The sequence below is a fragment of the Balaenoptera ricei genome, chromosome 8 (assembly GCF_028023285.1).
Source record: "Balaenoptera ricei isolate mBalRic1 chromosome 8, mBalRic1.hap2, whole genome shotgun sequence".
Classification (NCBI taxonomy): Eukaryota; Metazoa; Chordata; class Mammalia; order Artiodactyla; family Balaenopteridae; genus Balaenoptera; species Balaenoptera ricei.
The window spans coordinates 104,252,003-104,264,979 of record NC_082646.1 but is presented as its reverse complement, the minus strand read 5'-3'; the positions used below and the strand labels follow the sequence as shown (position 1 = coordinate 104,264,979).

Sequence of the window (12,977 nt, the reverse complement as noted above, 5' to 3'; positions counted from 1 at the left end):
CGCAGGCCCAAAGAGCCCAGCCGGCGGGCTCCGTGCCCTCCCTGCGGGGGCTGCGGGCGGGGCGCGGGGCGGCGGTGGTGCCCTCGGGGCGGCGGCGGGCGCGGGCTGCAGTGCGGCGCGCGGCCGGCAGCGGGCAGCAGGCGGTGGCAGAGGCGCTCGACAGCGGGCGGGCGGCGCCGGCGGTGCCCCGGGCACGCTCACACACGAGCTCACACACACATACACACGGCCTCGTACACACTCACACACGCTCCGGCGCGCACACGCGGCGCACAGGCCGGAGGGAGGAGGCTCGGCGCGGCTCGGCGGCGGCTGCAGCGTGCTCGGAGGGCGGGCGGGAGGGCTGGCGGGCGGTCCCCGCTCCCCGACTCGGCGGCTCGGTGCAGCCCGCGCGGCCCCCGCCCTCGGACCCGCCCCCGGGGGTCGCCCGGCCCCATGCCCTGCAGCGGCGGCGGAGCAACGCGCGGCCACGGGCGGCTCTGAAGAGCCCGGAGGGAGCCGGCGACGAGGGGACCATGTACCGGGACCCGGAGGCGGCCAGCCCAGGTAAGCGCGGCCCCGCGCGGGCTGGGGCGCCCCGAACCGGCGGACAGGACGGCGGCAGCTCCGGGAGCCGTCTCGGAGCCCCAGCCCGGGGCTGCTGTCCGCCGGAGCCGCACGGACTCCTCCCACCCAGGGTCACCCCACACCGGGGGCGCGGGCTTGAGCGGCAGCAGCTCGGACCCCGGCCCCCCGCAGTCCGGGCACTGCCAAGCTTGATGCCGGGCGCCGGCTTTGCAGTGTCCCCACAAGGACCTCCCCCCCACCCCCAGCAGCCCAAGGACAACGTGTGTGGCGGAGCAAGGAGCCGCTGCCCCCGCAGTGCCCTCAGAGGCACCCCCGGGTCCCCAGCACCAGTGCCTCCCGGTAGCCAGTGCTAGGGGACCCCAGAACAAGGATCCCGGGCAGCTTTCGGCCAAGGTTGTGGGCACCGGGAAACAGTGACATCGGCGGTGCCAACTGTGAATTGAGAGGGTGCCAGGGGGCAAGTGGGAATCTGGTGCAGCAGCAGGGGAGGGGGGCTTCTAGGGGGTGGTGAGCCGCAGGAACGTTGAGGAGGGAGGCAGGGGTACCTGAAGGGAAAGAGAGCACAGATTGGTGAGAATAGGGGTACCAGGGGAATGTTCTCCTGGGCTTGGGGAGGGGGGAAGCAAAGAACCCCAAACTCACTCCAGTCCTGTCAGGGGTGGCAGGGGGAGGGGCCGTGCTGCTTTGCATTTCTCCTGAGCCCAAGCCGGGGAGTGGCCTGGGAGCCCACGTCTGCCTGGCATCCTGGAAGCCAAGCCAAGGAATCTTTCCACCTTCCTCAGGAAATTGCTCTGCCATTTCCTCCTTGGCTCCGGACGCCTCCTCACACAGCGCCCACCTGTAGGCAGGTCGCCTGCAGCTCCTGCCCAGTCTCAGTCTCAGCTCCCACCTGGGGTGCCCCACCCCGGACCCAGCACCCGCAGTCTGCCAGTTCTGGCAGCAGGGTCTCCCCTTCTGGGTTTCTGTCTGATGCTAAAAGCACGACACCTCAGCCTGAGGACTTGCTCCCGGACGAAGAGCCTCTAGGCTTACTCCTGCTAACCTCTGGGGACTGGGGGTCCTGGGGGAAAGGATAGCTCTAAGGCCCTCCACAAAAGGGGCCTAGAGCCCCAAGGCTTTTGAGGGCAGTCCAGTGGGCGCCGGCTTTGCCCACTCTTGCCCCGGCCCCACATCTGCTCTTTCCCTCTAGGGGCAGCCTCAGCCTGTCCCTGCCTCCATTCTTACCCTCATCAAGTCATGGCAGCCCGAGCCCACTGAGGAGGACCTCCTGGGTGACAGGCATTGCACCCATTCAGTGCTTGCGTATATGGGTGAAAGAGACTCAGTCTCCCTCTCTGGAACCTCATGCCCATCTATGAATGTCCTCTAGGTAATGGCGGAAGGGACATTGCCTTTGGAGACCCCTCCCTTCATCTCTCTGGACCCAGGTCACCTACCCTGGCATCTTTCCCCAAGAGACTGCCAGCTTCCAGCACTTGGACCAAAGACAGAGGTGTTCTCTTGCTTGGATCACCCTCTCAGAAGCCAAAAGCTTAGTTCAGAGACCAGCTCCAGGGTATGAAGATGGAAGGGGGGAGGCAGTGAGGACACTCCCCTCCCCCTGCCCTGCCAGGCTGGCAGCCTCCCCTTTCCTGTTAGGCCAGTGACCTGGGGCCCTGCCCTCGTCCCCTCTCCCTCCCTCCTTTTTCCTCCCACGCCTGGGCACCATGACATCACCACTCCTCCAAGGACCTCTGCCCTCTCCATGGAGGCCAACTTGATGTGCTTGGCATCTTCTGGGGAAAGGGCCTGGAACCCAGTGCTGCCCCTGGTGTGTTGGCGGCCCCCAGACTTTTCCCTCTCCCCCTTGAATGGGCCTTGCTGTCTGGGCTGGAGACCTGTCTTGCCCACTCTGGTTGCAGGACCCACTAGTCCTGTGGCAGGGGCAATTCTGACCGGGAAACAGACCAGCCTTACGTTTACTTCTCTCTGATGTGGACACTGGGCTGGATGGGGTCAGACATAGGCTGGAGAGGGCAGAATTTGCTTTTGATCCTAGTCCCCTGGGGATCTCTGAGGGGCCAGGGGGTTGGGGGCCTCAATCTGGCCTCTGTGCCCCATGGCATCCCGGCCCACCTCCTATAATTCCTACAGCTCCAAGCCAGACTTCCCACCACCACCCCTCTGCCCCAGCTCATCCCAGGCTCCCCAGACCCTGCTCGCCCGGGTAGGGTATGTGTCCCCCAAGGCAGGCACCAGGTGGGAGTAAGATATGCAAATTAATTCCCGTGTGATTCAGGCCCATCCCTCTGGTCCCCCAAAGGCCAGTACCATTTATATCCTCATTCCCTCATCCCACTGCCTGGAACACCTGTGGCCCAATCCTTTAAAAAAAATCTTAATCTCCTGTCCTCTTGTTCCAGGATGGTTCCAGAAGGTCCCTGTGTACCCCCTCCTTCAGCCCATGCACTCTGCAAGTCCCCACAGGGCTCAGCCTGCTGCTAAGACCCTTATCCTGGCAGGGGACAGGAGCAGTTCCCTCCCCTTGTGGGCCCCTAGCCTCCAGGCAATTCTCTTCCTGATCTTTTGTGGCTGAAGCAAGGGACTGTGGGGAAAAGCCACAGCCCAGTGAAGAACGAAGACAGCCCCCCGCCCTCGCTTCTCCTCCAAACTCTGCCTCGCCTCCCCCCAGCCATGCCTGCAATCTCCCCTCTGTCCCCTCCAATAAACATGCGGCCCTCTCCCGGCCCTCAGCCTCCATCCTCTGTCCATCCCAAAGCTGGCCTGGCCAGGCCTCCCTGTGTCCCTGTCCCCCGGCAGGGCAGGGCCTCATCAGGCCTGCAGGGGTCAGTGTTGCAGTGGGCAGGCAGGACGGCAGCAGGGAGAGAGGGAGGGAGAGGTGACCTTGTGGGTGAGCAAGGCCAGAGAGGCAAAGTCTGGGCTGGTGCAGCAGCTCTGGGAGAGGGTTCAGGTCCTGAGGGCTGCCAGCCCTGCCCCCAGCCCTCTATGAACTTGTCCTTGGGGATAGCAGTACTTGAAGTCTTCTCTGTCTGTCCCACCTGTTAGTGGGCTCTGCCCCCTACAGCAACTCTTCCAGGCAGGTCATTCCTAGGGAGTGTGGGGGACCCTCTGCATGGGCCAGGGGGCCTTGGCACAGAGGGTCTTCTCTCTCAAGGCAGGAGGATCCACACGATTGTCCAGGCCAACCCTCCACCCACTGGGCACAAGTGAGGGACAGAGGCTTTTGGGTAGCGTGTGGCGCAGGAATCGGGGCTGAAAGGGCAGATCAGCGGTGCATGCTGTGAGGGCCATCAAGTTTAGGGACAGGGGCTGGGGTGTGGGGCTGTCCAAGGAGACCTGACTGACCATTTCACTGACAAACCCTCCCCCCACCCCCAGCTACCCCATCTGCACGGGCCCAGACCTCCCTGGCCTGCCTCCTGGGCTTGGCTCACAGTCTGGGACTGAAGATCAAGTGACCTCCCAGCGGGCCATGGCTGTGAGGGGGACTTGGGGCAGGACAGGTCCAAAATGCAGGGCTGGACGTATGACTTCTGAGGGGCTTGGGTCAGGGTAGCCAGTGCCCCCAGGCTGTAGCATTTCCAGGGAGACAGGACTGCCCCCTGCCCCTTGGCCTTGGATCATGCTCTTCAGTGGCCTTGTGGGGACAGCTTGACCGATAGGCTGGGTGCTCAGGACTGGGGGATGGTGGAGAGGGAGAGAGCCTCAAAGCGCCTCCTGGTTGGGGAAGAGGGGCTAGAGCAGGCTGGACTGTGGTGGGAGCCCACAGGCCAGCAGGTGACAGGTGAGGGACAGCTGGAAGGCAGAGGAACAGGTGGGTGTCAGGCGAACAAAGACAGGCCCCGGACAGCTGGGCCCTGCCCCTGGCTGACCCCAAGCTCAGGCCCAAGGGGCACTGCAGGCAACATAGAGTGACAGTGGAGGACTGTCCCCTTCTTACCCCCTCCAGCCCTGCCTGAGGGACCAGCAGAGGAAAAGTGTGTGGTCCCCTCCTTCCCACTCCTCCTTTCCTCACCCGCACTCCCCGCCCACCCACCCCCATTCTCTCAGGGGCTTTGAATCTTTATTGAATCTGATGGACCGTTCTCACTAACTGCTTCCCGCAGGGGAATGAGGCTGGGAACAGCAGGGAGAGGAGTGGTAAGGGGGGCCTCGTGGTTTGGGGGGGGGCCTCGGGGTCGGGGGGGCGTGCGGGAGGCCCAGTCCTGAGCAGAGGACGCTTGGCTGGAAGAGGAGCTGGCTGCCCAGGCTCCTCGGAGGCACGGGGGCATCTCAGGCGGGTGCGGGCAGCCCCGCGTGGAGCCGGCGCCCTGTCCCCTGGGCAGTGCCGGGCAGGTGGCACATGCCGCCGGTAAGGTCAGCGTTCTCTGTTGGGGCAGTCACTGGTCTGGCCAGGTGCCAGAGCCAGCCTGTGCCAGGCCAGCCCGGGTGCCCACCTGCCTTGCCAGGGGACCCCAGCCGGTGGTACCAGGTGGACCTTGCCAGTTCCGTGGACGTGGACGTCCCTGACCTTCCGGGCAGCAGGGGCAGCCTTGCTGGGTCCTGTCCAACTTGTGTCTGGAGGGCAGGACTTCGGTCTCACCCAGCAGAATTCCCCAGGGGTTGGAATGGAGTTGGCAGGCAGCATGGGACCTGTGGAAGGGGCTGGACGGCGCCCAGAGCCTGTGCCTGGAACTCTGGACCCAGTTGGTCAGAAAGTGGGCTGGCACGTCGGGCCTGCCCTGGGGGGCTCTGCAGCTTCTGCCTGGAGGAGCCCCTTGGAAGAGGTGTGTCGCCTGTGAGGCTGGGCTGGGAGCCGACCGGTATGGTGAGCTGGGACATTTGGGGAGTTGACATATCCGAGGGATTGAGTGTGTGGGGCTGCAGCACCCAGGGAGCGGGAGGGCGGGGCCGGTGCACAGAAGCGCTGCGCTGCGAGCGTACCTGTGTGTGCGCGGGTGGCAGCTGGACGGCCGTAATAGCTGTGCTCGTCTGAGCTCCGTGCCCGCTGTCAACAGCAGCTAATGAGTGGATTTGTAGCGAGGTGCATCGAGGTGCCCAGGGAGCTGTGACGGAAAGCGTTTGGGGAGGGCAGCTCCCCTGGCCCTGTACCCAGCCAGGCGGGGCCTGTGCCCTCGAGGGGCCCTGCCTGCCCCCTGCCACACCCTCCCACCTGCCAGCTTGGCCGCTTCCGAGGACTCCATCTGCTGGGAGCAGGGCCTCTCCTGGCTGTGTGGCGTGCACGGGCGTGGATGGGGGGTGGGGGTGGGGTGGAGCTTTGGCCTGTACAGATACAGGCATGACCACAATAGCGTGTGGGTCTGTCCGTGTGTGTGTGTGTGTGTGTGTGTAACTGGGCATGCATATGTGTTTGTCTGATTCAGTGTGTGTGTGTGTGTGTGTGTGTATGTGTGTATGCACCCCTTCCCAGAGCCCTAAGAGAACTGCCCACCCAACCTCAATCTTGGTAGTGGCCCTCTGTCTTCGATGCCCTTCCTGGAGTGCAGGAAGTTGGAGTTCTCCAGCTGGCTCGGGGAGAAAAGGGGGTGACCCTTTCTGCCCATCGGAGGAGGCAGGCGGGAGAGGTCTGAGCCCCAGCTGGGAGTTGCTGGTTGCATCAGCAAAAGGGGAGAACTTTGGGCCTAGAGAACCCCAAAACCCCAGCCCTGTGGTTCTAGAGCCCTAAGGAGCCCCCAAAATGAGAGAGGTGGGGTGCCAAGGGGTCCGTCCTAGCAGGTCCGTCTCACAGTGCCGGCTGGCGAAGCGAGCACCCTGCTTCCAGCCAGGCGGGGTGGCGGGTGTGGGAGGCCCCGAGGGGTGCCTGCTTGAGGCCCTCCACGAGGGGAGCAGAGGAGAGAGCTGTGTGGCTAATGTGTCCAATTAAATTACTTCAAACCCTGCCGTGGCAGATGCTCCCGGCGGGGCCCTGGGTACAAATTGGATCCGTCTCATTACCACGGGGTGGTGTCAGTGGGGCCGGAGAGTGGTGGCCAGCTCAACCAGTGCCCGGCAGGCCCTCTCTTGCTCTGCCCAACCTGGGCCTGCCATGAAACCCTCGAGCACTCGCTCACTCCAGCCTCCCTCAGGTTCCTCAGGTCCACCGGGTCCAGATATTGGGGCTCCCTGTACACATCCTTGCCATCCCAACCCCAGTCCCTGGCAGCCCAAGGGCCCCTCTGAGCCCTCACTTTCTTTCTACAGGAAAACGGGAGTCCCCTGCTTTATAGGGGGCTCAGCCTAAGGAAGCCCCTCTTAGGTCACCCAACATACCCTGTTTCCTCCCCTCATAATAACAATAGGACAATAATAGCAAGTTCTTATGTGTGGAGCCTGCAGTATGTGCTGTGCTCTTTACATCCGCAAAGCAGGGGATGGCTTGCTTAAGCTAGGTCTCTGGGGTCAAACAGCTTCTGGCAGAGACATTTGCGGCTGTGTCCCTGAAGCAAGTTACTCACCACCCTGGCCTCAGTTTCCTCCTCTGTTAAATGGGTATGATGATGGTTTTTACCTCCCGTGGAGTTGGAGGATGAGATAAGGCAGAAAACATCTTTAGCAGAAAACCCTGCACATAGTAAACACTCAGTCAACGGCAGCTGTTATCAACATCACCCTGCACCGAGTGATTGATGTGTGGGACGAGGGTTCCGGAAGCTCCGAGGAAGACAGGCCTGCCTCAGCCCCGGTGGAGGAGGCCTGGGGAGGGCTTCACCGAGGCAGTGTCTGTCAGTTACCATCAAAACAGCAAAGATGTGTGGAGCGTTCCATAGGTGCCACGACGTACGTTAGCTTGTCCATCCTCAGACCACCCTGGCATGGGGGCACTTGCAGTTAGAAGTTGATTTGGGCTTCCAGCCACGCCACCAGACCCAGGAGCATGAGCGTTGGGTCCGGGGCTTTGGGTCTTGAAGGAAGAATAAGAGCTTGCCATGTGAGCAGGCAGGGAGGAGGCATTCTGCGTGGTGGGGACAGCACATGCAATGGCCTGGAGGTGTGACAGGTCTTGGCCAGTCGAGAAAGCAGTGAGTGTCTGAGCGTGGGGGGCTGGAAGGAAGGCCTTGGGGGGGCAATAGCAGGAGTTGAGGGTTGGGAAAGGTGGGCTGGGCCAGATTATGAAGGTCCTGGCATTCTGAAATAGGAAAGCTGGACTTTTTTTTTTTTTTTTTTTTTTTTTAAATTAGGGCAATGGTGGGCCATGGATGGCTTTCAAGCATATCTCTATAAAGAACTTTAACTCGGTGGCAGTGTGGAGGGTGGGAAGCCTGGAGACAGGCCCATATCTGGAGCTGGGGGCCCAGCCATTAACATATCTGTTCCCACCTCTGCCCAGACCCTCCTCAGTCCCTCACCTGCACAGGGCTGTGTCCAAAGCACCCATACCAGGTGGTCTGGGGCCCTGGCCTTTGAAAGCTTGTGGTGGGTAATGGGCAGTCAAGGGGACAGCCTGGCGCAGGTGGGCACAGATTTCCCCTCCCCACCGGGGGCTTACCTCGGGGGCTGGGGTATCAGAGAAAGCCTCCCAGGGAGAAACGTAGAACCAAGGTGGACAGGCCCAGGGGCTCAGCGAACGCGGTTAAGGTTCCTGAGAATCGCTTCTGCGCCCCCTGCCCCCACCGTGGGCATCAGGGCCCAGCCCTGGAGGAGCCGCACAGCTCAAGTTCCAGCTGCCAGGCCTGAGCTCCAGAGCCCCGCCAGAGCCAACCTGTCTCCACAGCAACTAGGCAGGCCGCCCCCCTCCCCGTGCCCACGGCCCCTGGCACAGGAGCCCATTCACAGCAGGGCCTGGGTACATCTTCCCACTTCCCTAGGGGGCCATCCCAGAGCAAACGCTCTCACACCCAGGCACTGGCAGCATGCGAGCATGTTGGCATTTGGGTCCGTGTGCACACGTGATGTGTATGTGTGCCCTGCAGCAGGAAGCAGGGGGGTGGGGATGGTCTACGTTTTCTAACCACCTTAGCTGGGGATTTATTCCCCTGCGGGAGAGGGTCCAGCAGGCACCAAAGAGCTAGGCTGAACTATGGGCTCCTGCCTCAGGGATCACGGTAAGGAAGGCAGCCCAGAGAAGAAATAGTTAGGAGGATTTGCCGGTAAGGGAAAGCAGCAAAGGAGAATCTCTTAGCCGTGCCTGGTGGGTCCACAGACCGTCTTGTTCTTCACATACATCTTTCATTTAATCTTCACAGCAGTCCCTCAGGGAGATATCATTACCACTGTTGTACAGATAAGGAAACTGAGGCGCAGAGAGGTGGAGTGTCTCACCAGGTCACTCAGTAGAGCAGGGTTGAGATTGCAAGTCAGCCTCACCCCCAAAGCTAGGTCTTAACCACTGGGCGACACTGTCCAGTGCCTCCCTTATCCCACTAGGATCTGAGCCAGCCTGTCTCTCGGCCCATCACTCGGAAGGGAGGGCTGGGAATCAGTATTGGCCCCAGCGCCTGCTTTAGCGCTCGGTGTCCCCTAAAGCTTTGTTCTCAGGTCCCTGGAGCGGGGCGGAGCCCCGTGGAAGGATCCTCTCACTCAAGGGGAGGCACCCCTTACTCCCTGCTTGGCACCTGCCAGCCCTGGAGGAGCCTGATGAATCGGCTGTGTGTGTACCCCCCCCCCCCAACAGAACCCCATTCCTCCCTCTCCAGCCCCCGCCTGGTTAGGGAGGTGCGAAGGGAGCGATTTCACAGCCTGTCAGCTGAGGCCTAAAAATACCCAGAACTCTGAGATGCTTGGGCAGAGGGAGGAGAGAGCAGGGACCAGGGATGGGGTTGTAGGGGGTGCAATGGTAACTTGGGCAGAGAAGCCCTCTCGGCACCACGGTCCTGCTCGGGAGTGATGGGCAGAGCCACTGTCCCCTGGTCCCCCGTCTGGCTCCATATCTGGCAATGCAAAGGGGAGCTGGCATCTCTAGGGTCTTGAGAGCTCAGCTCTGGCACTCAGACCTAAGGGAGGGCTTAGTCTCAGACAGGAACCGTGGACCTCGGGCCCCCAGAGCCTCCGATCGATGCCTCTTTCTCCCTCTCCACCCCCGGTTTGGCTGGCATCTCTGGGCTGTGGGAGCCAGGCTGGGCGTGTGCCTGCTTCCTTCCTGGAGAAGGTGCCCGCTTCTGTTAGAGGAGAGGTGTGAGGAAGGCAGCGTGGATGGGGGTGCCGGCAGGTGCGGGATGTGACGTGCGAGCCACCCAGGCACTGGAGGGGGGCAGATGAGAAGGGGCGTGGTGGCCCACATCACTACCACATGGCCATGTGCTGCAGCCTGGCACACGGCTTCCACGAGTCAGCCCGGAAAAGGGGGCCGTCCGTGTGTATGCGTGCATGTGGGCCTGCCGGAGCTGGCCTGTTCTTGCGGACACGGATGGCCGTGTGTGGCTATTCCAGACAGAATCTGGGTGGAAGCACAGGAGCGGGCGTGGAAGCATGAGCAGACGCATGTCGTGTCATGCAGACACATGACGGTGTGTGTGCTTCCCATGTGGAAATATGATGGCATGTGTGCCTGTGCAGAGGGACATAGGCAGATCTCTCTGGGGCACCAAGCAGGGGCTGAGAGAGTCATTAGGGAAATAATGCAGAGTAGCAGCCAGAGCAGGGGCTCTGCATCAAAAGCAATGGGGTGCGAATCCCAGATCGGCCACGTATTGATTAGCTTTGTGGCCTTGGGCAAGTTACTTAACCTTTCATTGCCTCATTTCCCCGTCTGTAAAATGGAGACAATAATAGCTCCTACTTCAGAGGGCTGCTGGGAGGGTTCGCTGAGTTAATGCCCGTACACCGCCTGGAACCATGCCTGTCACAGAGTTAGCACCGTGCATACTAGCTCTTGTTATCTGGTCCTACCCTTTGATGATATAGGTGGGAGCACCAGGCCAGAGAGGGCAAGTGACATGCCTAAGGTCACACAGTATGTTAGTGGCAGAGCCAGGACTAGAATCCAGACTCCAGCACCTTAAGACAGGGCTTGTTCAAGTCTGAGACCTCCTTTGGGCCACAAGAAGCCCCCATACCACAGAACAGTAACCCCCTTGGCATTTGGGGCCTAGATTCTGCCAGAGCTGGGCTGGGATCTTGGGAACTCTGGGATTTGAGCATCTTCAGATAATGCTGGCGTAGAGGGGTCCTCAAAGCAGTGGCGGCTGAGGCAGCAGCGGCTGCCTGAGTTAGAACCAGGCCACTGGTTAGTCTGCGGACTTTGCCAATTGCTCAACCCTCCTGAGTCTCAGTTTCTTCCTTATAAGAGAATAACAGTAATACATACTTTATAGGGTTATCGTGGGGATTAAATGAGATCTGCATGTAATGTCTTAAGTGGTGGGAACACTGTACCTAGTAAGTGCTCAATAATGTTAGCTGCAATTATAACCCTTGCAGAACCCTCCCACCCAGTGCTCCATAAATGGTGACTTCCTTTGCTTCCCTTCCAGCCCCTGGCAACCCTCACTCCCTTCTGCCTGCCACCCCACACTCCACAGAGCTTAGACTGATCAGGGACTGACTTGCTGGCGACCAAGACCTGTCTTGTCTCCTGTTATTGGCTTTGCCCAGGAGGGAACAGGACCCACCACTGCAACTTAGCCCCTGATCCCTTTTCACCTGGCCTTATCACTCACTTGCTCTATGACCTTGGACAAGCACTCTTTCCTCTCTGGGCCTTGATCCTCCCTCTGTAAAGTGGAGGGGCTAGACCACACAGCCCCAGAGCCCCTTGGTCATGTTGTTTTGTGACCCAGGATGGTCCTGGCTTAGCCTGCTGGAGGGGGTGGCAGGTTGGCAGGAAGGAAAGTCGGCTGGCTGCCTTGGGTGAGTGGAGCATCTGGGGCCTGAGCCGGCTGGTGGCCTGCCATCATGCCCGCCCACACCTGTGGCTGCGTAGGAGGGCGTGCAGGCCCGACTGGCTGGGCACTGACATTGGGGGAGGCTCAAGGACAATGATGTAGAGAGAGCCCTTCTTGGGGCCCTGGGAGCTGCCACTCCAGCTGTCCTCCCCGGCTCTCCTCCCCTTCTCCCCAGGGATTTCCTTTAGCAATTCCTCCTTCCCCTTTCTGGAGTCTCCCAGTATCTCCCCGTCACTACCTCTTCCACTTCTGTAATCTTGACCATTTTCCAGGGTGCCTTCTTTCCTCCCTCTGCAGAAGGGAGATCTCTCCCTCCTCTTCTGTCTTCCTGCTTCCTGAGATGCCTCCTTTTTCCTCCCTATGACGTGTCCCCGTTTCTCTGGATCCTCCCGCCCCCCCCTGCTGCTGCTGAGCCTAGGTCTCTCTCTTACTCTGCACGGCACGTCTAGGCTCCTTCCAGCTTCTTGTCCCCTGGCTCTCTTCCACTTCAGAGTCCCTCCCCCCTCAGCATCCCCACCTCCCTTCTTCCCATTCCTTGGAAACTCTTACTCCACCAGCAGTCCCCCTGCCCTCAAAAGTTTCCTGGCCTCCTTCAAATGATGGGGCCGATCCAGGCAGTTTCTGTGGCTGGTGCTGCTACCGAGTACCTCAACAACCCCCCACCCCTGTGAGTTGAGTAAAGGGGTCAGCCCAGGGCCCAGGGACTGGCAATCTTGCCTCCTAATTAGCAGGAAGTAATTGCCTGGAAAAAAATTTCATTTAGAATGAGACTTCGAGACTCCAAGTTAGAGCTGAGCCAACTGATGGCCCTTAGGGAGCAGGAGAAGGGAAGCAGCTCAGGTCAGGGCCTCAGGAAGCCTGATCTGAGATGAAAGCCCTTAAGACCCCCTTTCTGGCTCGCCTGCAGGACCCCAGCCTTGAAGAATGGGGGAGAGAGAGCACTGGGCTGGGAGTCCCACCATCTTCATCTGACTTCTGGCTCCACTACTCATTGTGTGACTTGGGACAAAACTTATTCCTTTGAGCCTTAGTTTTTTCTCTCCTGTAAAATCAAAGGAGGGCCTCAGTGCCATGAGGGCTGATTCGGACAGTGGCTCTGAAAGCAATTTGCAGGCTGCAAAGTGCTGTGGGAGTGTGAGGTGCTACTCTCTTCCTCCATGTGGCTCTCAGCTGAGACATGAGGATCGTGGAGTGGTGGGGTAGTCTTGGAAACACCTAAGTGGCACTGAGGCTTCCCGAAGAACATGGAAGGATGGTGAGGTAGACCCAGCTGAGCTGCAAGATTAAGGGCAGACAGATGTGGTTTCCCATGCCAGTCTCAGTACTTGCACCACCCTGAGTGGTCACCTCACCTCTCTGAACTCCACTTTCCTGATCTGTAGGATGCTGATCATGATGCTTTCCTGGGGGAGGGAGGTTTGGTAAGGCTAAGTGAGATAATGTTCGCAGAGCTCTTAGTACAGTGCTTGGCCTACAGTACGTGCTCAATATTTGCTATTAGCTATATCTACTGTAATTAAAGGCTATTATCTTTACTCCATGCCTGGATCCAGAGAAGCTGATTTGGGGGGTTGTCTTCAGGTGGTTTTGTTTTGCTGTTTGTTTTTGGAA

The 12,977-nt window shown here is 60.2% G+C and overlaps 1 protein-coding gene across 11 annotated transcripts in view; it reads left to right on the top strand.

Annotated features, from left to right (window-relative positions):
* The first annotated feature begins 237 nt into the window (after nt 1-237).
* Nucleotides 238-12,977, top strand: part of SYT7 (synaptotagmin 7) — a 59,774-nt gene continuing 47,034 nt past the window's right edge. For all 11 annotated transcript variants that reach the window (XM_059931727.1, XM_059931726.1, XM_059931725.1 and 8 more), the window contains exon 1: nt 238-546. In XM_059931727.1, the coding sequence (XP_059787710.1) occupies nt 516-546 (31 nt within the window). In that variant the 5' untranslated portion in view covers nt 238-515. The remainder of the gene's footprint in view (nt 547-12,977) is intronic.